Here is a 27,431-nt window from a genome sequence, read left to right as displayed (position 1 = left end):
GATTTTCAAAGAGTAGATTATGTGTGTGTGTTTGTGAGTGGTCTTTTGTTGCTATTAAAAGATGTAGGAAGAACAGTTGGAAGTTAGATTAACTGAGCGAATTCAAAATAATAGAACCATCGACCGAACTCCTTTTTGACAATAGTTCGCTCTGTACAAGTCTCACAAACACCAATCGTCACGGTAAGTTTGATAAATTTTGCAGCATTTATCACTTTTATCGGTGATTATGCATAATCCTTTTAGACCCTGTATGCACAAACGTGCGGCTTGCTTCTTTTCACTTTAGATTTTTTTTTATAACATCAGGGACATTCAGCTCAAACTTCAAGAATTGTGCGTTATCGTTGAAATTGAAGCCGAAGTCCCTGAGGTTAAAAAAAAATCTACAGAGTGAAAAAACAACCCCTTCCCAGTGCCGTCTTAATGCATGGTGCCCACCCGGAAGCCTCAAGAGTAGAGGGGCCTCACGAAAATGAGATCTAGTTAAAATTTTCTAGAATTTACTAGGTAGGGCCTCAGAAAATCCACTTGGCCCGTGGGGGGGGGGGGGGAGGGGTTCATGATGCGGTTAAGACGGCCCTGCCCCTTCCCAGGGCTGTAGCGTGCTTTCTCGGGAGCAGTCTTTTCTTGAAATAGTTATGCTCAGAAAAAGGAGGAGTTACAAGAGCGTTCCCCTCCCATTCCGCTCAGGGCACCGCCCAAGTTGCCTCAGAATAGTTACGGGCCTGCCCAAGTTGCAAGGCTGGTGCTTTAGCTGGTGTTTGTCTGCCCCTTCTGTTTCTTATTACTGGGTCTGAAAGGGATAATTTCAAATGAAGTTCATGAGTCTTATAAAATATGAAAGAAATCATACGTAATTTCACTTTAATTTAACCACTTTTTTATTATCAGCTTTGCCCGTACGTGATGCGTGCACTACACCATGAATTTTACCATAAAATTCAATTAAAATAAGTATGATGAAGATAGATCTTTTGTGATGAATATTCTGCATGAATGTGTGATGTTTTGCTTTTTTAATGTTTTTAAATCTCGTAATTAAATCAAACAAGTTGTATTCTTGTTTACTAGTTAAATAGCAGTTATCCCATTCTAGAGGAAGCTTTTCCTACTTCTTTGTCCCTTAATATGCAACCAAGAGGTGGGGGGAGGGTGATGGGGACGATCACCACGCCTAGAGTCTGATAATATGGTAGGATGAATCTATCCTGTATATTACGGGACAGTAATGACTAGCAAAAATTGCCTCCTCTGACACATCACTCGGGATTTCAGCATGGGGGGGGGGGCTGACTACTGTTTTTGCACCGGGCGCCACTAATTCTAAGACCAGCCCTGGATCCGGATAAATAATATCAGTAAATGTGAGGTAATGAGATGCAGAATCATCGAATAATGAATGGCATCTGGCCCTACAGCTGAGTCAGGACTTCACTGTAAGGCTGTCGTAAGTTCATGAAGGGTGAACAATGAATTGTACCCCTCCGGTGTAAAAGGCCGGAAGGTGTACTGTGTGTGTTCGGCTGATGATTTAATGGGATGATACAATGGGGGATAATTTGCATCACTGGAGGCAGTGGCGAAATGGGCGGGGATGGTGTCCACAATATCCCTCACATCGCTGATGATAGTGCTATCAGTATTTAAAATGGTGATGGGATGAGACTGATAATGACCATTGATTTTTTGGATCCAGTTCAAAATGATTTTGAATGAAATGGATGAATTTATTCCTGTTGTAAACTTTTGCCAGGACTCTCGTTGAGCCTTGTGCATGGTTCTTCTTGTTGTCGCCTTTGCTTTTAGAAATGTCAACTTATTGTTATGGGTAGGATACCGCCGGAACCTACTCCACACTTTCTTTTGTGCTTTAACTGTAAGATTACATTCATGAAACTACCATCATTCATGATGGCGAGGTCCATGATGTCTAACAGTCATTTGACCATTTCCCCACAAGGGATGTTGCTGTTATAACCCCAAATCATATTCTATGCATTGAAGTCTCCTAGAAGAAAAAATGGTGGAGGTATAATTGATCAATCAGATCTTCAAGATCTCTCTGTAAGATGGTGTCATTTGGTGGCAAATAAATGGAACAAATGGTAATTCTTAAGCCTGTAGAGATTTCTACTGTGATGGCTTGCAGGTTCATGCGCAGCATTAAAATGCATGACAACACATTATGTGGAACCAGCAGAGCAACACCGTGGCAAGCTCTACTCCCATCATCGTAATCAATACGAAACAGGGAATGCCACCTGATGTTCCATGTCTCCAAGGGCTTTGTAAAAGTTTCCTGGAGTGCCACGCATACAGGATGATATCGATTGATCAAATCCTTGAGGTCTTCATAATTGGATCTAAGGCTAGGAATATTCCACTGAATTATGTTGGCCATAAATGACAAAGTTTCAAATAGAAGTAGACAGTTCAAGGTCCTTGAGTTTATTCCAGTCAATCTTGCGGTGAGTAGTACCAGATAGTACCAGATCCTGGAGGATTGTCAAGTTCCAAGTCAGCAATTGATGTGTCATCAATTAGTGACACATTTTTAATTGTGGGATATTTCAGTGCTCTCTGTAGGGCTTTTCTTGGATATTCAGTCTTGAACTATTTATTTTTAAATTTATTTCCAGAATTGATTCTGGGTTTAGTACCTGTAGATATTTAGAATGTGTTTGCTGTTGCATTTCCTGCTTCTTCTCTGGAAGTAGTGGATTCCCTACGTAATCCAGCAGATTCCCTGCCATTCAAGGAGCCTGTATCCGGAGATATGACCACATCAGCATGACATTACACACTATGACAGAATAGTTCCTGATAACAAGCAGCATGAGTAAACTGAATGCCAAGATCATTGTCAGCTTCAGCTTGGTGATCTTTTCAATGACCAAGGAAATCAATCAGTAGTGATTCTTGGTCATAGAAAAGGATGAACAATGAGAATGGGCAACATAAAAATAGGAATACGCAGAACTACATGTTTAATGACTTATTTCACTTCTTTTCAGTCAAAAATAATTACAGCAGAGAAATGTTGTATACAACATTGTGTGCATGCAAAGCAGGACACTTCTCATATTGACAGATGCGTCAAATATTTAAAAAATAAAAAATATTTTTGCGTAATCACAATATTTATAGGGGGCAGTTATATCTCAGAATTTTTCATTTGTTCGTCATCTTCCATCCCCTGAATCAACATCAATGCACCTTTTGCTGTTTGGGGTTTGGAAATCGCCAGTGTTCAAAAAAAATCCTCAAACTCTTATTAACATGCAAGAAGTCATTAAACATATAGCTCCACATGTTTCTACTTCTATGTCACTTGCTTCAAAGATGTTCAGTGCCCTCTTAATGCATGGGCCCAATTGGGCATGGCCCAGGGGCTCAAGTGCGGTGGTTCAAATTTTTCAACGTAAGCATGTAAATCAGTAAACAGGCATTTCTCTAGTCAGTCTCTCTCTCCCACACACACACACACACACAAACAGGGCCCTCAGAAAAATAAATTTTCCCAGGGGCCCATGATGGTTTTAAGACTGCACTAAAATTGCTTACAATATCCTACATGCAATATGTCATCACAAGTAATGTTTTTTCTCTGCAAATTTTCTGTCAGTCTCATTTCAATTACAAACAGATAATATAGGTTCACAAAATCAGTCAACCTCTCTGAGAGTACTAATTTCTGTCTATAAAGATTTGTATGATTTTTTTGTCCTCATTTTCTGTTCAGTGCTTTTTTTTTTTTCATTTGTTTTTGTGATTTGTTGCTACGTTCTTTGTTTGCCAAGTCTGACATGTTTGAAAAAAAAATTTTTTTTCATTAAATTGTGTTTTTATTTGAGCGAAACTGCACTAACATCTTTTATGCTGTGCACATTCACAACCACAAGTAGTAAAAATGTTTTTGTGTACAAAAAATCACTAAATATATCATTAGTATGTATGAAATATTTCCTACTACACATAGAAAAACGGGTCCAAAGAGGTTGAAAAAGAAAATAGGGTGAAACACAGATCCTCAGTGAGGAAGGTGACCTTTCCATATAAGAACTTCTCTACAGAAAGTATTTTGGAAATAAATTCAATTCATCAAATTCTTTTCAAATGTAAAGTAGATTGTTGCCTGCAATCATTAATTATGTGGTTTATAGGGACCGAGAGTGCTTTAATATGTTGCATCCTCATAGCTGCAGCAGTGATATGAATACCAGTAACAAGGACCCTGGCAACTTCAGTGGGGTTTTTTACACAAACAATGCTCTTCAGATGTCTCCACAATAAAGTTTGTGACCTTCGTGAAAAATCACCTTGAACCACCTTCACTATTTTAAATGTACCATGTGTTTTATAATAAAAAGAATTAGTTTTTGCATGTTCTACCACCTCTTGAAGTTCTGCCCATCTTTTCTGAATCCCCCTGCATAAAAAGGGTAAAAAAAAAAAGTTATGTAGAAATAGAATAAATCAAGGAAAGAAAAGAAGGTTAAGAGAAGGTTGAGAAGAAGGTTAGCGGAAGTTTACAAAGACCGGTTGGAATCAGTAGGGGTGGTAAGTCAATGGGAAGAATTTAGTACGAAGCTGTCCTCTGTTTTGCACAACGTCATACCCTTTGTTTGAAAAAAGCGTGCTCGTACATCGCACCCTCTATGGTTCACGGATAGCGTGCGGAACCTTTATCTTGAAAAGAAAAGAGCATTCAGAGAGTATAAAAGTGGACGAGGTGACGTATCATTGTTTACTGATAAAAGAAGACTGTTGAAAAAAGCGATAAGGGATAGTAAAAAGGAAGTTGAATCTAGGTTGGCAGATAACATTGGCTCTGACCCAAAATGAATTTTTCGATACGTCAATAATGGATGTAAGGGGACAGTTGGGCCCCTCTCAATAGGAGGCTCTAGGGTAGAGAGCAATGTGGGCATGGGTAGTGCTTTCAATGACTTTTTCGCGTCAGTTTTTAATGGAGATAATGATATTCGATATACGGGTGTTGCATGGGGTAATAAAACCCTCAACGATATTCAAGTAGAAGACGTGGAGGTCCTAAATCTTCTAAGAAATGTATGTGCAAGCAAAGCACCAGGACCAGATGATATCTATCCCAGGGTCCTCAGGGAATGTGCTAATGAATTGTTGGGGCCAGTCGCACAGATATACAGGAGTAGTGTTGCTGAGGGTATCGTCCCAAGAGATTGGAAACTTGCTAACGTTGTTCCGATTTTTAAGAAGGGTACAACATATGTGGAAAAATCATCCATATTAATTGGGTTGCTGTGTTTTAGAAATGCATGACATCCATATTTGTTATGGGCATGTTTTTCTCAGCCACCTTGTTGGGCATTTTGCCTGTTGTGGCCTTGTATTTGTATTTAAATTGCAAGAAAAAACGTGTTTTGCAAGAAATTTTTTTCCTTCTTTACAGATAATTTATTTACAACCGGATATAAAGCTATCTGAACTCTATTGCAAATTTAAAATAACAATACTTACAGATTCTTTTAGAATATCAAATCGCTTTTGATCAATTTCAAATGCAATCATTTTGTCTATAATTTTTTCTAGCAGTACATGCTGTTTGTCATTATAGCCTTTGATGTGCATCTAAAAATAGATAATAAATACGTTTATAGATTCCATACTTATGCATATACTCAGAATCATATCTTATGGGGAATGAAAATTGAACAGTAGAATTTCCTGATTAATCATGTCAAAAGCTCTTGAAATATCTAAAAAATAGCTATTGTTTCATTACTGCTAATCAATACTGTAGAAAATAAACTTAGTTAAATATTTTTAAGGCATTTTATGTGTTAGAGTTAGGCAAAACCCTTACTGGTTGTTAGAGTATCAGTTTTATTTAAATATATATACGTCGGTTTTTAATGGAGATAATGATATTCAATATACGGGTGTTGCATGGGGTAATAAAACCCTCAACGATATTCAAGTAGAAGACGTGGAGGTCCTAAATCTTCTAAGAAATGTATGTGCAAGAAAAGCACGAGGACCAGATGATATCTATCCCAGGGTCATCAGGGAATGTGCTAATGAATTGTTGGGTCCAGTCGTACAGATATACAGGAGTAGTGTTGCTGAGGGTATCGTCCCAAGAGATTGGAAACTTGCTAATGTTGTTCCGATATTTAAGGAGGGTAGTAGAGAAGCTGTGTCCAATTATCGTCCAGTGAGTTTGACGAATCGTATCTTATGGGGAATGAAAATTGAACAGTAGAATTTCCTGATTAATCATGTCAAAAGCTCTTGAAATATCTAAAAAATAGCTATTGTTTCATTACTGCTAATCAATACTGTAGAAAATAAACTTAGTTAAATATTTTTAAGGCATTTTCTGTGTTAGAGTTAGGCAAAACCCTTACTGGTTGTTAGAGTATCAGTTTTATTTAAATATGAAAGCAAGCAGTTTTTTGAAATATATTCAAAAATTTTGGAAAACTAAAGACAACAGATATACATCTATAATTAGTCCATTTATATCACCTTTCTTAAAAATGGAGGTAATAATTGCAACATTGAGAGAGTTGGGAAAACCGGAAAAGTACCTTCATTTATGGGCTCATTAACCCTCAGCATGCTTCCATCATCCAAGAATGATCAGCATAGTAACATTCTCAATCATTCAGGGATGATTACAATTTTTTCTTTCAAGATAAAATTCCTTAAATGACGTATAGATAGCGTATGCATATATGCTATATTCTAGTTTTTTTATTTATTTATTGATAAACTTACATAACACGCATATGCCCAATTACAGTGGAGTGGAAAAAAAACAAAACAAACAGCACGTTGCAATACAGAAAGGCAAAGAATATACAAATAATAATAGTTCCACAATAATGAGTTCCACAAACAAATATAATACAAAAATAAGTATATACATGAAAGGGGGGGGGAAGTGATTAATATTTCAAAAATTATTATTATTTCTCTATTTTCTGACAGGTTTGCTTGTATTGTATTAGATAGTTGTACATGGTTGAGTAGTGGTGGAGTGCTTGCCTACCCGAATCGTTATTTTGTCAGTAATATTGTGGATTTGAATCCAGATTCTCTGTTGGAACCACACATTTTTGTGTGTATTCTAGCAATTTTGCATCAATTTTAACTGAGCCAAAGTTTTTTAATCAATTTGTTCAAGTATAGTATCATAATCTTCGTGAGATTTGAATTCCAATAAATTGCAATAAAAAGAGTGTATATTTGTTCTAATATATGTCATTAAGTTATTACTAATCAAGTTTTTAGGGTGATTTACTGAGGTTAAGTACTGATTAAAAATTTTCAAACATGAATTTTCCTTCTTTGATGGTATCTCAGAATTATGCGATAGGGTAACTTTTCGTATGATAGGAAAATTATCAGTTTGCCTATTGATTAATTGAGCTGCATCTTTACTTTCCGCACTAATAATAATAATAATGTGATCTTCACGTATTCCCAAGGGATCAGCACGATCCGTCCAGGGAATTTGTTAGTGTTAGTAAACATCCATGCCCGAACCGGGATTCGAACCCAGACCTGCACAGTGAGAAGCTAGTTCCCTAACCACTCGACTGCCAGGCGGCGAAAAAATAAAATTTCTAAAGAACCTGTGAACAACGGATGTATTAGATTGCTTTCTAGTAGGATCATTCATTAGAGATGAGAACATATTCATGCAGGAAGTCTAAGTAGTTTATACTGGAATTTGATGGGCTTAATGTGTCATTACTGATATCACTGTCTATAAGGATATTTTTATTTTTGAGTAGTGGTAAAACTTTCTGTACTTCATTATTAAAAACATAAGTAAGGAAGAAAGGGGGACTGATATGAAGATATGGGATCCTTGAATTGAACATTGGTAACAAACACCTTCAAGTGAAACAGAACAAAAAATATAGTTTTACTCCAAAACTAAGACCTAACCAGAAAATAAGCTGTAGCTTGATTTTTCAAGATGTTCATAATATAAGCCTGAGCCTGAAATTTTGCCTGTTAAAACCATCAGCCAGATGAAGGCATTCTGTAGGTATGTTGCTATACATGACAGGTTGTCTTGTATAAAGTGATATTAATATACAACAGCAGTTCTCAACCGTTTTTGACAGTCTTTTTTTCAGTACATAATTTCTATGGCGGATCCCTGTTTGACTAGAGGAGCCCTTTCTGTGTATAATTTTTAAGGAGGACCCCTGTAGAACTCTTTTTTTTTATTTATCTATCAAATTTACTGATTTATTTTATTTTCCTTGAGTCGCTGAGAGTCAGTCAGCGAGGGTCCTTGAGTCACCGGTTGAGAACCACTGATATACAATAATGTTATTGACATTTGTATTTAATGATAATTCAAGTTATTCTGTAGTTTTAAGTTTCCAAAAATGGCTAATTTAGACAAGTGGAAAACACCTCCAGAGTAATGAATCCTTGGAATGACTGCTATCTCCTCTTCTTAACCGGATTTTTTAATTATTACTGCTCTTTTAAAAATATTTCAGAATTTATTTAATGAAGCAGGGATATTCTTCAACAGTGAGGAATTCAAGAAAAAGAGAAGCATGTGACTTTAGCTCTTGAAAGTTTGGGTTCGATTTAAAAAAATACTTTAAGGTTCTAGTTACATAGCTAAAGATTTTATTTTTGACAGATCAGGACAATTTTGGATATATTTTCTGCAGGGTTTGAAAAATTTGGAGAAAAAAAATTCAGGCACCATCCTGTGATTTCTGAGAATTTTCATTATCGAAAGTCATTTGTTTTACCACAAACAATCTTCTTACTACAGTTATACATACAACTCAAGGTTCAGATACAATTATGCAGAAGTGGGTGTGTTTGTGTGTGAACAACTATTCCCTATTGTAAGGTATATAAGATTTACACATAAAGGGTATACGAAGCATGTTTTTAAAGTAAGTACCGGTTTGAAATTCTGTCGCTGCAGCGCTGCGATCGGCATTTCGCACATGCGCGCTGTATACCTACATCTGTTGGCAAACCACAGACACCATTACAGAAACATTTGACCATGTTTAAGTTTGTGAGTATGTTTGTTCGATTAAGAATGCCTCCGACTGTGAAATACGCACTGTGATTCATTTTCTTAGTGCTAAAGGCATGAAATTCATTGTGAGATCAGTGAAGTGTATGGAGGAAACATTATGAGCGATGGAAAGGTACAGAAATGGGTTAGAGCTTTTAAAGATAGCCGCAAAAAATGTTCATGATGAGGAACGAAGTGGGCAACCTTCTGTCATTACTGAAGATTTGGTGCAAAAAGTTGGCTAAAAATTGAGGGAGAACAGACGCTTTAAGATTTCATCATTATCTAATGAGTTTCCTCAAATTTTTCCAGAAGTTTTCTCTATGAAATTCTGATCGCGCGCGAGCACTTAAATTATCGAAAGTTGTGGTCAAAAACAAAAAATGTGGCATGTTGAGTAAGGGGATCATTTTGCTTCATGACAATGCCCGCCCACATGTGGCTAATTGAACCAAAGATCTCATCACCTCATTTCGCTGGGAACAACTTGATCATCCTCCGTACAGTCCCGATATAGCACCCAGTCACTACCATATGTTCCTGCATTTGAAGAAGCATCTGGGTGGTCAGCGCCATGACGATGATGATGAGGTTAAAACGGCCCGTGTTGCAGTGGTTGTCAAATCAGGGGGCAGACTTCTATGAAGATGGGATTCAAAAGCTGGTTGTACAATACGATAAATGCCTTAATATTGGTGGAAATTATGTTGAAAAGTAGATTAAGGAACAGGCTTTTATGTAAAAAAATTTTTAAGGAAAGTCAACTTGTTTTCTTTTTATTTCAAAACGATACTTACTTAAAAAACATGCTATGTACATACATGTTTAAATTAGATATTTTGAGGTTGTGAGGAAAAAGGAAATTCAATTTTTTTCCCACTTTGCCCAAAAAACCTGCCCAGGCTGTAAACAATTATTCCCTTATTGTATGGTCAATTTTATAAATCAAATACAGTTTAGCATGCACCAAAAATGTATATTTAGACATAATACAAGATGTACACATAAAGACTGTGCACACATGTTTAAATTAAATATTTTGAGGTTGTGGAAAAAGGAAATGGGTTTTTAGAAAAACCTGCCCGGGCTGGGTTTTTTTACAACCCTGGACATGACATGACTGCTGTGGTGGTCATGTCCCATTGACATGACGCATGACGCTCATGTCACATGACATTTGCCACTGTGGTGGTCGAGTGGTTATAGTGACGCACTTGCGATGCGAGGATCCGGGTTCGAACCCCACAGTGGTGGTCGGCTGAAGTTGGTTTTCTGTGGTTCCCAACTTCAAGGCGCAAATGCGAGCCGATCTCCCCGTTAAAAAGTCTCGCCATAGAGAGCAACAGTCCTACAATGATAAATCATTCAATTATAACACTTCACTCATAGTTAGAAAAACTAGTGGCAGATGGCAGCACTATACATAACAAGCATTACAGAGAAACAACAAAACTTCATGTCAGGTTTCACTAAACGTACACGCACATTCCCGCATGTACCGATTCGTTGGGGGGTTCCGCGGGGGGAGGGGGGTGTGGGCGGGATGCATGTGTGGTGTAGTAGTAGGTAGGGCCTCCAAAAAATGGCTCGGGGATCCATGATGTTTTTAAGTCAGCCACCTCATTGGGCAATTTGCCTGTTGTGGCGTTGTATTTGTATGACATGACATGACGTAATGTAATGTGACGCATACCATCACAGAGCCTCACCAGCTTGAACAGTCCCCTGTTGACATCTAGGGTCCAATGTCGGTGTTGTCTGGCCCAGGCGAGGCGTAAAGCTTTGTGTCATGCAGTCATCAAGGGTACACGAGTGGGCCTTCGGCTCCGAAAGCCCATATCAATGATGTTTCGTTGAATGGTTTGCACGCTGACACTTGTTGATGGCCCAGCATTGAAAGCTGCAGCAATTTGCGGAAGGGTTGCACGTCTGTCTAGTTTAATGATTCTTGTCAGTCGTCATTGGTCCCGTTCTTGCATGATCTTTTTCCGGCCGCAGCGATGTCGTAGATTTAATTTTTTACCGGATTCCCGATATTCACGGTACACTCGTGAAATGGTGAAATGGTCGTACGTGAAAATCCAAATTTCATCGCTACCTCGGAGATGCTATGTCCTATCTCTCCTGCGCTGCCTATAACACCAAGTTCAAACTCACCTGAAGTCTCGATAACCTGCCATTGTAGCAGCAGTAACCGATCTAACAACTATGCCAGACACTTGTTGTGTTATATAGGCGTTGCCGACCGCAGCACCGTACTCTGATTGGTTCCATATCTCTTTATTTGCATACGCATGCCTGTAGCAGTTTTTTTTGGCTCTTCAGTTTATAATATAATATAATTATTATATTATATTATAATATATTATATTATATTATTAATAATCTGTTTGATAATCAGGGAGAAATATTGAAACATTAAAGGTAATGTTAAAATCAGATTCAATTCTCTGAACACCCTGGAATTTCCATTTTAGCATACAAAAATATATTGTCGTTCTTGATCCAACGAAATTAAGAATTTTATCATTTTTAAAGAATTTGTATTGATATGAGAGCTAGATGCTTGTTCAAATAGATAAGTGCTGGACGGAATCGTGGATTTATGTTTGATGCTTGTAGGCATTTTCTTTTGTTAACTGGGGTGCAGTGGTCACTTTCATTTTTCATAGAAAGTTGTACTATAATTGACTTCCTGCATCTTTTCTGTTAGTAGGAATGTGATGAGCAACAAGTATACCTTTGGTTTGTTGTACATCCAGGATAGTTAAAACTGATCTTAACGTTTAAATTGTATTTCCATTTTTAACTTCAGCGATTTCTAAATTTCTGCAGCTATAACACTTCAGATTTCGGATTCCTCAGTCTTAAGTGACTCATTTTTGGATTTTATGACTGGACAGTTTTGTTTCACCGTCTGGATTTCAGCTTTCAATTGCAAGATACATTCGGTTAGATCACTTACTATCTTATTATGATAAAAGTCCAAGTTTTCAGTACATCATGGAACTGTGAGGATATGAATGACTCAAGGTCAGAATTCTTGTCTTGAAATTTCTGTAAAAGAGCACCATCACCATATGTATTTTCTACTGTATCACTGTTTTGAGAAGAAGCTGTGAGCTATCACCCACTGCATTGTGGTTGGATACTTTCATCTTGCTGGAGTTTTTTTAAACTTTATTCACCTGAGAGATGCATTTAACACATTTAAATAAGTTTTGTATTGCCCCACCAGATGGAAAGTTCTCTCACAGGGTGTCTACCACATACCAAAAGCAAAATTTGGTGACTTTTTGGTGACCTTGTCACGTTCGACAAAATGAACCATGCTGTACAGTTTTTTCATATCAGTGGTTCCCAAACTGTGAGTCATGACCCCCTGGGGGGTTGTGTTAATAAAATAAGGGGGGGGGGTCTTAATGAAATGGGGGAATGCGAGTGAATTTACATACATAATAGAAACATATGATAGGAAATCAATTTTAATTTTTTGCAACTTTTTACGGGGGAATGATGTTGTCAATACATATATACACAAATGTATTTTGATCAACCGTACAAATCTTTGATGCTGGGGGGCTGCAACCCCTTCATGTTCTCATGTATCTCCGCACCATCTTACAGCATAAACAGAAAGAAAATTTCTCTATTAGAGTTTTATTACTGAGAAAATTGTCCAAAAATTTACATACCATGTCACAGGCATATGACTTACAATACATGCCAGAATCAATATTTTACATGCCCAAAAAATGTTATTAAATATATTTACTAGATTTACTTATTTCATTTTAAAATATTTCTCACTGTTAATCACACTCAAAATAGCTTCGGTTAACAATTATTCACATAATCCTCTTCAAAAAAAATCATAATGAATACACAAATTTTTTTAATATAAATCATCTGAATTCGCCTTATCACTTCTGCGACTGATATGATGAAAACTAACACAGAGTTTCCCCAATCTAGTTTGTTTTAACGCCCCTTGTCAGAATTCCCCCCCCCCCCATAAGATATTCCACTAGATGCAGGGTCAAATTCATCAATTTTTTGGACTATTGATACTGAACCGTATACAATTAATGAGGTCACTCATACACACGCACATTGAAAATCTAAGATCAATCATAATTTTCTGCACTGTTGGTGTCTGAAAAGAAGTTGATAAGTTACAGTTCACTCTGCTTATCAAATCATAGCTGATTTATGTTCCAGGACCGGACTTGAGCAAGTGTGAGGGTGAGATTAATGGAATTATTGTGGATGTGTCTGGTCTTGGCTAGCCAATGATTACTAATTTTTTTCCAAGTGCAAGGTGGGTCAGCACCATGCATGATCAAGTATTTCAGGGGAATGGTAAATAAATACACCAAACGTGTTTGCTTCTTTTTTAATATCTCACCTACGCAGAAACCAGTTGCGGTCACAGATTTCCAATCATACAAGAAAATTGTTTTATTAGCATAAGCGGCAGGGCAAAAGTAGATACCCCATCACCATGCACACCCTTGGTGAACCACATCCCTCCTGCAGGGCTGTTTTAAGAGCATCATGGGCCCCCGGGTCGAGTAGTTTTTCTGAGGCCCTACCTGGTAAATTCTAGAAAATTTCAACCGGATCTCATTTTTGTGAGGCCTCTCTTCTCTTGAGGCCCCGTGCGACTAGGCCCATGCGTTAAGATGGCACTGCCCTTCTATTCAAAGAGCATGTATCCGCTTATGTACAGGAAGGAGTCCAGCAAATAACTCAAGGACAGCGCACGTGAAACACTCAGCGAACACAAAACAATTTAACCGACCCCCTCCCTTCTATAAGTGAGACAGGACCTGGGGGGGGGTCTGTAGATCTGTAGAGGTCTACTAGAGAAAAGGGTCTATGGGGGACTGATCAATTGGGGGGGGGGGAGAGAAGGGAGAATGTTAGTTCAGGTGCCCAAAAACTTGGGAAAGGTTTTTCTTATTTTTGGCATTCCCAGTAAAGATGCCATTATGAATATTTCTTTTTTTTTGGGTGGTTGATGGCAAAACTATCATTCAAACCCCCACCCCATTCTTATAAAAAGTCAGCAAATCCAACCCCACCCTATTGATGCTGACAAAATATTCGAATGGCCCCTTATATGCAGGCATTCTAACATGGCATGGAGCCCCTCAGTAGTGATGTATGTTGAGCATCACCGGAGGAGGAGGGACCCTCTCTGACTACAATAAAAACCTCAATATTTTTTTCATTTGAATACAACACCCCACAGAATCCTAAGGGCTCAAGCCACATAAGCAGCCATAGGTTGTTTCTTGACCGGGGAGGATGAATGTCCACCTTTGCTCTTTTGCCTATACCAATACAATTTTTTCAATAAATGGGGGAGGGGCAGGCGATCCCCTCCCTGTATCCCCCTAAGCAACTTTGCAAGATCGCCTAAACCCTCAGTAATTCATGAATATTCAATGTAATCCATCCCTTCATACTCCCTTGTGGGTCATATATACGGATGTCTGGTAACCATAGACCCCACCTTGCAATGGTTTCTTCGTATCTGAGTTCCTTTGGCACCTACGACAAAACTTCCCGAAACAGGCTCTGCGGGGGCGTCCGCACATGTTCAACGCATGGGCGGAGATATGGGGGCAATGCCCCCCAGCATCAAAGGTGGAGTCGACTGATCTAATGTATATATGAATTGACATCATCATCATCATCATGCCCCCAACAATAATGAACGTGCCCCCCCCCCAGACTTCCAAGTCTATCTCTGCCTATGGTTCAACGATCAGCGGTTTGCAGTCAGAATCGACGTGCATTGGCAGATAGCGATGTGGATCAGAAAAAAATGCAGTCTAAATAGAATGTACACGAATGAGCCCATTTCTTTACTGACTGCATTACCGTGTACAGACAAAACGTATCGGCGCAGGTAAAATGAAACGTGTTGTGTAATGTATCATTAGAGCTTTGGCACAAAAGTCAACCTTTGATTCAATCTGATCTGTGGTTTGGGTTAAATATTTTGTTTACTTATCAGAATATGTATAAATATTTACCTTTGTTTTCTTGGAGGTTGATCGCAATTATCGTACGATCGGCGATTGCGACTCATCTCAGTTTTGTTGTCATTTTGGAATGCCGATTGTTGCAATTTGAAATATGTAAATTTCGCTGATATTTCGGCTGTGACATTTTTTTTTATCCTGAGACATAAGGTACAAGTAATCTGATTATGCTGTGAAAAATACCCATTCCTTTATGTATAAATAATGTCAGTTGCGATCTGCTCATTCCGATTGAAGCTAACATGAAGTGAATTTGCTAATTAATCATGCAGAGGTACTTTTACCGGCTGGTACTTTACAAAATAATGTTTACTTTGAGCTCTATTGCAGACCAAGTGGGGTGATCTCGTTGAGGACAATAGGGTCCTTTGCCTATGGCGGTTGTTGCTGATTTCAAAGTTGACACAATGTGGGGTCGTAGTGATCGAGAACGTCTGATGATGACTGGTTATTGGGCGATCCTCTACGAGAACACACTAAAGCTTGGAGGTTACACAATTTGCAGAAACTGCCATTGGATAATCACTCGGGAAGCTCAGTTGATTCATCTACGACGTAGCTTCGCATCTATTATTAACAAACTGGTTTTAGAGGAAAGCCGATGATTTTGCGTCGTCAAAGAGAGGACTGAAATGCTCAACTTTATAATGAGAACTGTGGACTGCTGGACGTTTTGGGTGAGATCGGAAAATTTTATTGTAATAAAAACTTTGATTTATAAAATATTTAGATCGGAATAAAGATTCATGTTGTCAAGCAAATCGAACTTAATTGTTAATATTAAAAGTATTTAACTGTTAATAGTGAAAAAAATAACTTTTGTTAGAAATGGCTTTTGTTTTCATTATTCTGTCTTGCAATTTGGATCCGATATGAATGCGGGAATGCAAAACTCATTGTTGCAGTTGCTCATAGAAGATGAAACCACTGCGTGTATGCAGACCAGTTTTCCAATTCTGACAGTCAATGATCTGACAATGGGCTTCACAGCTAGGGGCCCCCAGATAATTCTTAATTATTTTTTCACACTATAAATTCACTATACAGGTGCCCGTGAAAAACCTGGCCTGTGCGTGCCGATAATTTCAGCTTAGGGCCCTGCTGCAGGATGTGGGGGGAGGGGCATTAGACCGACCGAGGGCCCTTCTGGAGGATGGATTTCACATATTCCTTTTCCTATTTACGTATATTTCCTTTTCCTATTCGAAGTCTGATATTATAGGCTTCTTATTTGCTCTATCGTCATGCTCTAGCGTCAGCCTAGATCACAAGCATGTCACCGTGGTTCTCAAACTTTTTTCACCCGCGGTTCCCTTGCCTAATTCATGGTTCACCGACAGCTTCCCAGAATAGTTAGGCAAATTTTATCATTTTAAAGAATCACTTCAAAGCATAAATAGGCAAGCAATATCTCAAGCTCGCCACGACGCAGGAGGGGAAGGCAACTTCCCGAGACAACAAAATTTAGGAGCGGCCGCTTTAGGTGGGAACAAAGAATACTGTTATAAAATTATAGAATTTTAGAATTATGGGGGGCAGCAAAAATCCTAGTTAAAACACAACTTCCTTTCTTCACGAGAAAAAAAATTGGTGTCCTTTCTCATGGCACCCACAAGGGTGGGGCTGACAGGGCTGTGGCCTTGAGACCTGAGCCAATTACCATAATTGTTTTTTTCCTGCTATAAATTCACTATAGAGTACCCCCTCGTGAAAACTGGATTTGGGGACCCACCAAAGATTCCGGCCTAGGGGCCCTGCTCCATAATGTGGAGGGTCATATCCTTATATTGAAACCAATATTGTTCCCAAGGGGTCTGTAATCTATGATTTTGAGAACACTGCTTCAGGGGAATATTACAGATGTTGAAAGGTCCCAACAAACAAACAAAGAAAAAGTTCTTTTTCTTTTGTTCATCCAGCTAAATAGCTTTTCCCCCACCTGATAATGTCTTTCTTCTGATTCTTCTTTTTTGTTTACCCACTCTCCCCACTAGCAAAAAAAGAAGAAAAACTTAGAGAAAAGAAGGGGAGAAAGAAGAAAAAATATTGAATGCCACAACTACAAACTAAGCCCAGATTTTAGGGGGAAAATATAGTGATTCTCAGAAAAAATACTTTTTAAGATGTAAAAAATCTGTGCCCTTTACCCAAATTTTGTGACTTCCATGACTGTTTTCTCATTCCGGGACTTCGTGACTTTTCCTAGATGGTAGACAACCTGTCTCAGTCAATCCACTACAGTAAAAATGAAAGGATCCTTTGAAATTTCCAGTACATTTTGCATCACATCTTGTACACGTTAATATAATTGATACATCCGTTGCACTTTGACATCTCACGTTCCATTTCAATTTTTTTTTAATATAAATTTTGACTGAACAACACATATGTATTGACACTGAACTTATTGAGATATTAGGAAATAATTATGTATATAGGCCTATACAAAAAAAAACATATCTCAACAATAATTAGGATAATGACTCAAACGAGCACAACTAAAACAGGATCAACACTGGTTGTTGCCACAGAAAAAAAAAATCACTTAAAAAATTTATATAACTTTTTAATTCATAAATGAGAAGATGAATTAGTTATGCTATTTTAGGGTCCTTTCTCCTTAAAGTTACTTTAATGCACAGCTCTCTAGAAGACTCAAAAAGAAAAAAAACTGCATGAAAAGAAAAAGGGTTTTCTTAGAATAAAGTGCCTTCATAGAGTACACCTTAGAACATACTGTATATGCAGATTTCAATACAAGTACTAGTAATACGCATTTCATTCCTTCTATATAGCTGTTGACATACCCTGTATGCCAAATCTCACTGGAAGGCTAAGGAACTGATTCACTGATTACTTTCATGATTAATGTTATCTTAAATGTTGAGAATTAAGGTAGTTTCATGATCATGGTTTATGAATTTATTTACACACAAGAAATAACTTTAAATTATCATGTCTTTTAAGTTCATATATTTTGTTAAGGTATGAATCACAGTTATGATTAAAAACTTTCAAAATAAAATTTTAAACTTAATAGCCACTTACAAGAAAAGAAAGCACACTTACATAAATGCCAAATTTTGAGCTTGCCAAAGTGTAAGAAAGTCCAGCCAATTCAGCAGCATATGTATATTCATTCAGTGCATCTTTCAATAGACAAATGAATAAATACAGCAGATTGTGGTGATATGGATCAATGTATGCTAACGGGCTAGAAAAAAATGTAATTTTAAGTAACTGTGGAAATATCAGTTAAACTATATTTAGTAAAGTGGAATCCTTTTTATACAACATTCATGAAGCCATGTCAAAAATCTATAAATGCAAAAGTCATGTAACTCAAATTAAGTTTCATTAAATTAGATTTTTTTGTTTTTGACGTAAGGACCACTACATAAGGTTATGCTGTACCAAACAAATGAGCCAAGTTTCAAATGGAAGTAAACCCGTTCTCCCCCCCCCTCCTTGTACTCAATTAGGATAACATCACTTTTACTTGAAAATCTTGAGGATTCCAATATTACTTTTGAGACAATAGAAAAAGCATGATTTCTTACTTTTTTTAAATTGTCTGCAAGCAATAGATTTATTTTTCTTTTATATTAAACCTATCAATCATCAATCAATCATTCCCAAAGTTTACTTCAGGATATAAAACTCTTTTAAAAGTTCCACTTTTTGTCATTGATGCAGATGAATTCTTGAATCAGAAGAATTTGTGTGGAATTCTTTCAGAGAAGGGAATTTTTCGTGTTCTTAGTATTTAGCACAGCTGATTCAGCACAGTCGGCTAGCAGAGCATCACATGCAAAGAAAATTAATTGTGCTAATATTATATGTTTCTTATTAGCAGACCCATAACCTCTCAAAAATCTGGATTGGTTTGCCTGCCCTTCAAGAATAACGTGGAAAATGAAGCACAAACACAAGGGAAAAATCTCAAAATGGACATCTAAGTAGGGTCACCTACCAGAAAATTGAAATTCTTTTGCTTAGGACTCACTGCATTAACAGAATTCTCAGAAAAAGTCAACAAACAAATCACTTTAATGCCCACTTTAAAGTGATCATCAGCCTGCTGGATGTCTTTTTCTCATCTATTGAGAATCACCTTAAAATTTATGGCTTTTGCAGTGACAATATTCATGAAAGATAATTTAACCATGTTTATGTCACCTACAAAGAAATTAGGATTTGATATATAGAAATTACATTGTTTCCCAAAATTTGGATTTTGAGTTGAATTGAAAATATTATGTAATTGAAGTTGCAAATTGTATAAATGAAATATTTTAGCATTAAGAGAGACACAGAAGAATCTGGACCTCATGTTGTGTAAAAGCCACATAGATAGGGTTCCACTGCACATGCAACATGCCATGTCAATGAAAGAACCAAATATATGAACCTCAGGTCAACTTTTACCTCTAATGTTTGGTTAAGATGACAAAATAAGAGAATCAATACGAGTACTAATGACTAATAAGTAGACATATTGTTTTGCACAACACATGTGAATATAGAATATGAGAAGAAGGCTCTTCAATTTTTTCTCATTTAGGGGAATTCAGTTGAATCTTAAGTGAAATATTCAAAAAGAAAGAAAGCTGAGCAAAAGCATCTACACTAAAGCTTTGTATGTCCCATTTTCTTTAAAATTAATTTTTTGTATGAATTGAGATTTATTTAGAGTGAGAATTTAATGAGATAATGTTATGAACAATTAAGTGTAAAAAATGTCACAAAGATTATTATAGCCCAAAGTATTAATTGTAAAAAATAAGAAATAATAAGCTTTCAGTCAACCTTCTCAATTCAAATATTATTACAGCCTTTGGTAAGAGGAATTCATTATCTTGTTTGAACCATAAGCGACACATCTCTGTATTCTGCAATAGAAAATTACAAATTCATCAAGTGGTGAGCTAACATTCAGAAAACTATGGAATATAAGCAAGAAGACTAATACAGTACTTGATTTAACATAACATAAAAAAAACTGATTATTATAATTTATAGTGTTATAATCTGCAAATGTTATATTTAAAAATAACAGCAGAATTTCTAACAAGGAAAGTGTCTCAAGGATCTTCAAAAAGTTTTGAAAAAATTACCACTGATTCTATTCATTTAAATATCACAGGAATATTTAAAAAATCCAGCAGAATTATACTAATTTGCAAAAAAAAAACATGCAACAAAGAAAGAATAGTGAAATTGCTGAGAAAATTGGCAAGCAGTTATATTACATGTAGTTATGTAAATGATTAGTGTTGCAAAATAATTATGCAAATATTCCTGATATCAGAGGGTGCGAACAAGTTTTTCCTGTTGCTTTTAAAATGGACTTGGAGACTGCTTTTGCAAATTGCACCTCTGTTTTTGCTTGATAAACTATTATTGGTTGCTGTCTACGACAAATTCGAGGACTTTTTACCCAACTGCAGGACTTTGAATGAGGTCACATCATTGGATTGAGCCAAGCAGGGTGGACAGAAGTTGATATCTTGCCCTTATAACTTGACCATTCTCACAGAATTGTTGAGAGATGTAAGAAGCAGCAGTGGATGTGTGAAGTCACACACATGCATTAAACGGGCTCTAGGTACCCTATTACCAATGATGACTATACAGAACTTCAAATCACAGACACTTTGATCGGTTTCATATTGGTAAAGGAACCCTGTATCACAATGGATCATTTCCAGACAGGGAAAGTAAGTTTGTTTTCATAAGATGTTCGTTCAATTTGCACCATCGACATGCTGACACTGTAGACTTTGCTTACTTTTTGGGGACTTTTCGTGACGTTTTTCTCATTCGACAAAATGAACCATGCTGGACTGTTTTCTTGCATCAGCGGTTCCCAAACTGTGAGTTGCAACCCTCTACAGGAGGTTGTGTTAATAAAATGAGGGGGGTGGTCTTAATGAAATGGAATGAAAGTGAATTTACATTTTAGATCTCATAATTATACCATTCAACAATTTAATGATGAACTTAGAATATATTTGAACAAATTTAAAAACTTGGATATGGTAATTATGGGTGACATCAATGTGAACCTATTCAATGATAACGACATACATATTAATGAATATTTGAATATATTCTGTTTAAATGGTTTTTCTTCATTTGAAAAATGTGTTACAAGAATCGGAATTACTGATTCAACTGATGTTGACCATGTTTTTTACCGTTCACTAAAAAATAATTTTCAGTGTAAAATGGCCATATATGATGCAAGAATTACTGATCATCATCTACCAATTGGTTGCATAAGAAAATGTTTACCATATAATAAAGATAACAATTCAAATTATATAAAAAAAACTTGGATAAATTATGAATTATTTGAACGATTTATTAGAGGTGTTGATTTCATGCAGGTTATCGATGAAATCGATACAAATCAGGCTTATATACATTTTATTGACATCCTCAAATTTAATTCAAACTTATTTACAAAAAAACATTATGTTAAAGATAGAAATAGGGCAAAGCTTAATGAATGGATTACAGATGACCCAATTAAAATGATAAATATTAAGCAAAAACTATATATATGAAGCATCGTAAAAATCCATTCAGACATGATTATAGAATCAAATATAAACAATATAACATTAATTTAAAGAAAGTAATCAAAAAACAGAAAGATGATTATTTTAGGCAAAAGTTTATCAATTTGGGATCAAATAAAAGAAAACAGTGGAAATTTATAAACCATTTTGTAAACAACAAAAAATTATGAAATTACACAATTGTGATGATCAAAACAAACTAGGTAACGAATTTAATGATAATTTCAAAAATCATGTGAAGAATACTGAAGTAAACAATCAAATAAATGACTTTGTAAATAACGAAAGTTCTCATCTCAATTCAATTGTTCTTCATGAAACTTACTTATCACAATTAATATTAATAAGCCAGCAAGAAGTGATGGTATGACACAAAGAATGATTAAAATTATCTATCGTCGCCACCCATCACTAACAACATATTTGATTAATAAATCTCTTGATACTGGAATATTTTATAATGAACTAAAAAAGTTGATTGTTATGCCTATATACAAGAAAGGTAACAAAGATGATATGAACAATTACAGACCAATTTTGATTTATGACGAAATTATTAGAGAAATAGGTAAAACAACAACTTAATAGTTATTTACATGCCATTGCCTACTACTCACATCATCAATTTGGTTTCAGGGGAAAAAGGAATACTGAAATAGCTATGATTAAATTAATGGATAATATACGAAATAAAATAAATAAAAACAAAAAAGTAGCAGCTATATTTATAGATATCAGTAAAGCGTTTGATACGGTCAACTGGGATATCTTATTGGAAAAACTAAAAAATATTGGGAGTAAGAGGGCTCCCGCTCGATTGATTCAGATCTTTTATAACAAATAGAAGACAGACCATTAAAGTAGGCAATGCGTTAAGTCGGGTAAGGGCAATAGATACAGGGTACCTCAGGGATGGGTCCTAGGCCCAATACTTTTTTCTATTTACATTAATGAAATTCATATCAATATTTCCGGTCAACTTGTTTCATTCGCAGATGACAGAGTTTTGGTTTTCCTCCACTGAAACAACTGAAGAACTAATCAAAAATTTGGAAAAAGACATCTATACAATAAATAAAAGAATTCGAAATCTTCGAGTTAGGCTAAATGCTAACAAAACTAAATGGGTTCTTTGTTCTTTTCTACTTAACAAACTCAAGCACACAGACAGATTTAATGAAATGTCATGAATATGTAATGACTTCCCTTCAAATACTATATGTAACTGTTCATACATTGAAAGAGTACAGCATTATAAATATCTTCGAATTTTTATTTCAGCTAACCTAAAATGGAAAGATCATACTGATCAAATTTTTAATAAGTTATGAGCAATTACAGCAATGACATATAAATTGAAGGCTATCACCTCACACCAAAGTTTGAAAGAAGTGTTTTTTGCGTGGGTGTTCCCACATATTTTACATGGACTACAAGTTTGGGGGGGAACATATAAAAATTCAATCTATACTATAGGTAATCTTTATGACTGTTTTAGACGTGACATTCTACAAACCAACAATTCTTCACATAATAGAGTATCATTAATCCAATTTAATATACATCAACTTTATCTGTATAAAGTTTTACTATTCATGTATAAGAATCCTGATTGGTATTCCAGAGTGAATATACAAAGAAGCACTATGAGATCACAATATCTTTTATATCATATACCATTACCTAAAAAAATAATTTTCAAAAAATCAATATGTTTTCTTGCTCAGGGAATATGTAGAGAATTTGATATTATTAGACAGTAGCAATCATTTTATATGTTTAAAAAAAAGCCATACAAGATTGTATACTAGAAATAACAGATATTGAGTGGTTCGTTTCATTTGATATAGTTAATGAAATTGTAAATTTTGAGGAGTAAAATTTGTTTATATATGTTTGTTGTAGGTAAATATATCTGTAATGTAACACATCAGACTATAGTATAACATTTGAAAGTAATATATTTGGTGTAACTTGCCTGCAACAATTGTAGTAAAATATACCTTTGTATATTAGAGCATGATAATGATTTCAATAAATATATACACATATATTTTGAGCAACTGTACAAATCTTTGATGCTGGGGGGGGGGGGGAGAGGGGGCTGCAGCCTCTTCTTACTCCCATGCCTCTCTGCCCATGGGAAGCACTGTCTTACAGCAAAATAAGAGAGCAAATTTCTATATCAGAGTCAAACCTTGTTACTGAGAAAATGAAAGAAACTGAGGAAATTATTTAAGTTAAACTATCGAAATGGGCAAATTCTATTCACGAAGTCGTTTGCATTAAAGTTTGTTGCGATGGGGAGTGTCTTTGTATATAGTGTGTCTATTGCAGTCCCAACTGTGGTTTATCTTATTATATTGATTTATATAATGCTATTAACTATTTTTCTAATGATCAAAAAATAAATTTGATTATTTGCAGCAATTTCAATTTACCAGATATAATTTGGCTTGATTCAAAATTTCTAAAATGTATGTACAAATTAACATTTAATATTGAACTACTGAAGTTCATCCAGTTTAACGACCTTGTTCAGTGCAATAATGTTACGAACAGTTTGGATAGGATACTCGATATGATTCTTGTTAATCTCAATGTTTTTTCTATTGAAGTCTCAAGAGATTATTTCCTACTGATCATTGAAGATAATCATCATCTATCTCTTTTAATTACCATCCATAAATTTGTTTTGTCTAAGCATAGGTTTACCAATAATGATGTTGCTAGTTATGATTTTTCAAAAGCTGATTTTTATTCTCTTTACCACCATTTTGGTGATTTTAAATATGTATGACAATGTCGATGAAGTTGTCAGTGTTTTTTATCGATATATTTGTATGATTCTTGATGTATGTGTACCTAAGCGAATCCCTATTGTAAGAAAATTTCCACCATGGTTTAGTAAATCCACAATTTTCAAAATTAAACAAAAAGTGAAATTTCACCGTAGATATTTGAAATACAAGAAAATCGTTGATCTTATGCAATACCAGTCTTATAGAAATAGAATTAAATGTGAATATAAAGAATGACTACAATCAATATATCGGAAACGTCGAAGCGTCACTCGAAAAAAATCCAAATCGTATTTGGTCATTTTGTAAAATTAAAAATAAGAAGAAAGCCCAATCTATGACGTATCAAAAGATTATTTTATCCACTGATTCTGATATTGCTGATGCATTCGCAGAATATTTTAGATCGATTTTTTTCCACCAATAATCTTGATAACGCTGATATCAGATCATCAATTCGATGTTCAAGTGATAATGACATAGTAAGCGTGAATAACATTACGGCTGATGAAATTAAAAAATGTATCAATGACCTCAAGAATACAAATTCTTTAGGTCTTGATGGGATTTCCGTTTACATTGTTAAAGCTTGTGTTGATCTTTTTGCATATCCATTATTGATAATTTTTAACTTGTCTATAAAGTCTAGAGCCTTTCCACATGAATAGAAAAAATCCAAAATAATTCCAATCTATAAGAAAGGGGATAAGGCCTGTCTAACGAACTATACACCGGTGACAATTATTTCTTGGTTTTCAAAAATTTTTGAATCTGTTATGCATGCAAGAATATATCTGAAATTTTTTTTTATTTGACTGAACACAACACATAAAACATACAATCAAAACAACCAAAAAAAAGAAAAAAAAATGACATTACAATGACAGACACTCTGTAACCCCAAGGGAGTGAAAGTCCTTCAGTGGGTCAATATAAATTAGATTCAAGAGTTAATTGAATTATGCAACAGCCTTGTTGATATGCTACTTGGTTAAATATTTTATAGTCTTATTTATATTTTTAGATTTTTTTCACTTTTTAGCTGAACAAAGAAAATCACATATATACAGTATATATATATGTGTGTGTGTGTGTAAATATAAACATAAAAAGTTATTCAGTTGGCATACACATATGGTCATATAATCACATGTATTTTTCAGTTGATAGCAGAAATGGTTATATTTTTTAATTCTCCCCCCCCCCCCGTTTTTTAGAATGATTTATTTTGTGTTGTTTTATGATGAAATGGTTATTGTTGTAGTATGGATTCAAGACAAGTGTTTATTGAGAATATAAATATATTGTGATTGGATCTTTATGTTATTATTTGTCTGATTAATTGCATGGTATAGGTTCATTATTTTTGGGGCGGTATATCTATAACTCTTTTGGAATTAATTAATAAAATCATACCAGTCAATCAACATGGCTTCATGTCCAAAAGATTCTACTGTAACCAATTTGATGAATCTTAACCTCAACATAATCGAAGCAATTAATGGAGATACCCAATTGGATTTCATCTGTACTGATTTTGCTAAGGCATTCGATAAAGTTCAGCATACTATTTTATTAGAAAAATTAAGAACATTTGGTTTTGATTGTGATCTTGTGGTTTGGTTTAGTATAATATTATACTTATATTATACAATATAAACTTGAATATGTGTGCATTATTTGGAACCCCCCCCCCCCAGTTCATGATTACCAAATAAAATTATTAGAGTCAGTCCAATACAGATTTCTCAAACATTTGTTTTTCAAAAAGTTTAGTGTTAATCATGATATTCTTACTGGTACATTTTTTGCTTGTTATTTCATGTTGTTGGTCTAAGTGATCGTAGAAATTTTTTATTGATATAATTTTCCATAAGTTGTTCCATAATAAGATTGATTGTATGCAAATTTTACAGGAAGTTAATATTAATGTTCCAATGTATCGATCAAGATCTTATAATTTATTCGCAATTAAGAGATACAGAACAAATTTATGTAATTTTGATCCTATTTATAGATTCAGCAAGCTATATAATTGTCGAACAGGGAATCTAGATATTTTTGATTCCCCTTTAATGAATTTTAGAAATTACCTTAAGACTATCTGGGCATAGACTCGTTTATTTTTATTCATGTAATTCATGCATTTTTAGGTTTTGTTTTGGGTTTGGATCTTACAAAAAACTGAGCTACATTATGAGAATTACCAAAGATTTTAAAGATACTAAAGTTTTAACTGTGCTGTTTAACTCTTTTATTCGATCTAAACTTGAATATGTGTGCATTATTTGGAACCCCCAGTTCATGATTACTAAATAAAATTATTGGAGTCAGTCCAATACAAATTTCTCAAACATTTGTTTCTCAAATGGTGTTAATCATGATATTCTTACTGGTACATTTTTGCTTGTTATTTCATGTTGTTGGTCTAAGTGATCGTAGAGATTTTTTATTGATATCATTTTTCCATAAGTTGTTCCATAATAAGATTGTTTGTATGCAAATTTTACAGGAAGTTAATATTAATGTTCCAATGTACCGAAACTTATTTTACTATTTATTTTGTTTGATGCAAATATGTTCATTTTTTCCCTTCTCCAACTGTAACTGGATATTTCTGTTTTTGAAATGATGATAAATAAATAAATTTCTCGTTATCGAATAAAGTTTTTAAAATTCAGTTTGATGAGACCCAACACACATTTCATGTAAAGCTGTAAAATGAGTTGAGTACCTCCATTTAATGATGTTCAATTGCATTTATTTGCAATTTGTTCTGTTTTGTAGTACCACAGTCATTTTGGACTAACAATGGTTTATTCAAATGAGATCTAGTAAAGCCAATTACAAATGAGAATTAGAACCCAGTCTTCAGTGGCATCAAAGCTGTGGGTGCAGGGCTGCAACTAGATGCTTGGTCACTCGGGGC

The 27,431-nt window shown here is 35.2% G+C and overlaps 1 protein-coding gene across 7 annotated transcripts in view; it reads right to left on the bottom strand.

Moving 5' to 3' along the window:
* Positions 1–27,431, bottom strand: part of Ide (Insulin degrading metalloproteinase) — a 442,696-nt gene that overhangs the window by 161,167 nt on the left and 254,098 nt on the right. For all 7 annotated transcript variants that reach the window (XM_089232551.1, XM_089232550.1, XM_089232552.1 and 4 more), the window contains 3 exons: positions 19,924–20,006; positions 18,184–18,328; positions 5,503–5,613 (listed from right to left, as the gene is read on the bottom strand). In XM_089232551.1, the coding sequence (XP_089088677.1) occupies positions 5,503–5,613; positions 18,184–18,328; positions 19,924–20,006 (339 nt within the window). The remainder of the gene's footprint in view (positions 1–5,502; positions 5,614–18,183; positions 18,329–19,923; positions 20,007–27,431) is intronic.

Source organism: Pholcus phalangioides, unplaced genomic scaffold (genome assembly GCF_987345545.1).
Source record: "Pholcus phalangioides strain wild (caught in Gottingen) unplaced genomic scaffold, Ppha-v1.0 ptg000007l_1, whole genome shotgun sequence".
NCBI classification, from domain to species: Eukaryota; Metazoa; Arthropoda; class Arachnida; order Araneae; family Pholcidae; genus Pholcus; species Pholcus phalangioides.
The sequence above is the reverse complement of the archived record's forward strand: the minus strand, read 5'-3'. Positions and strand labels throughout refer to the sequence as shown.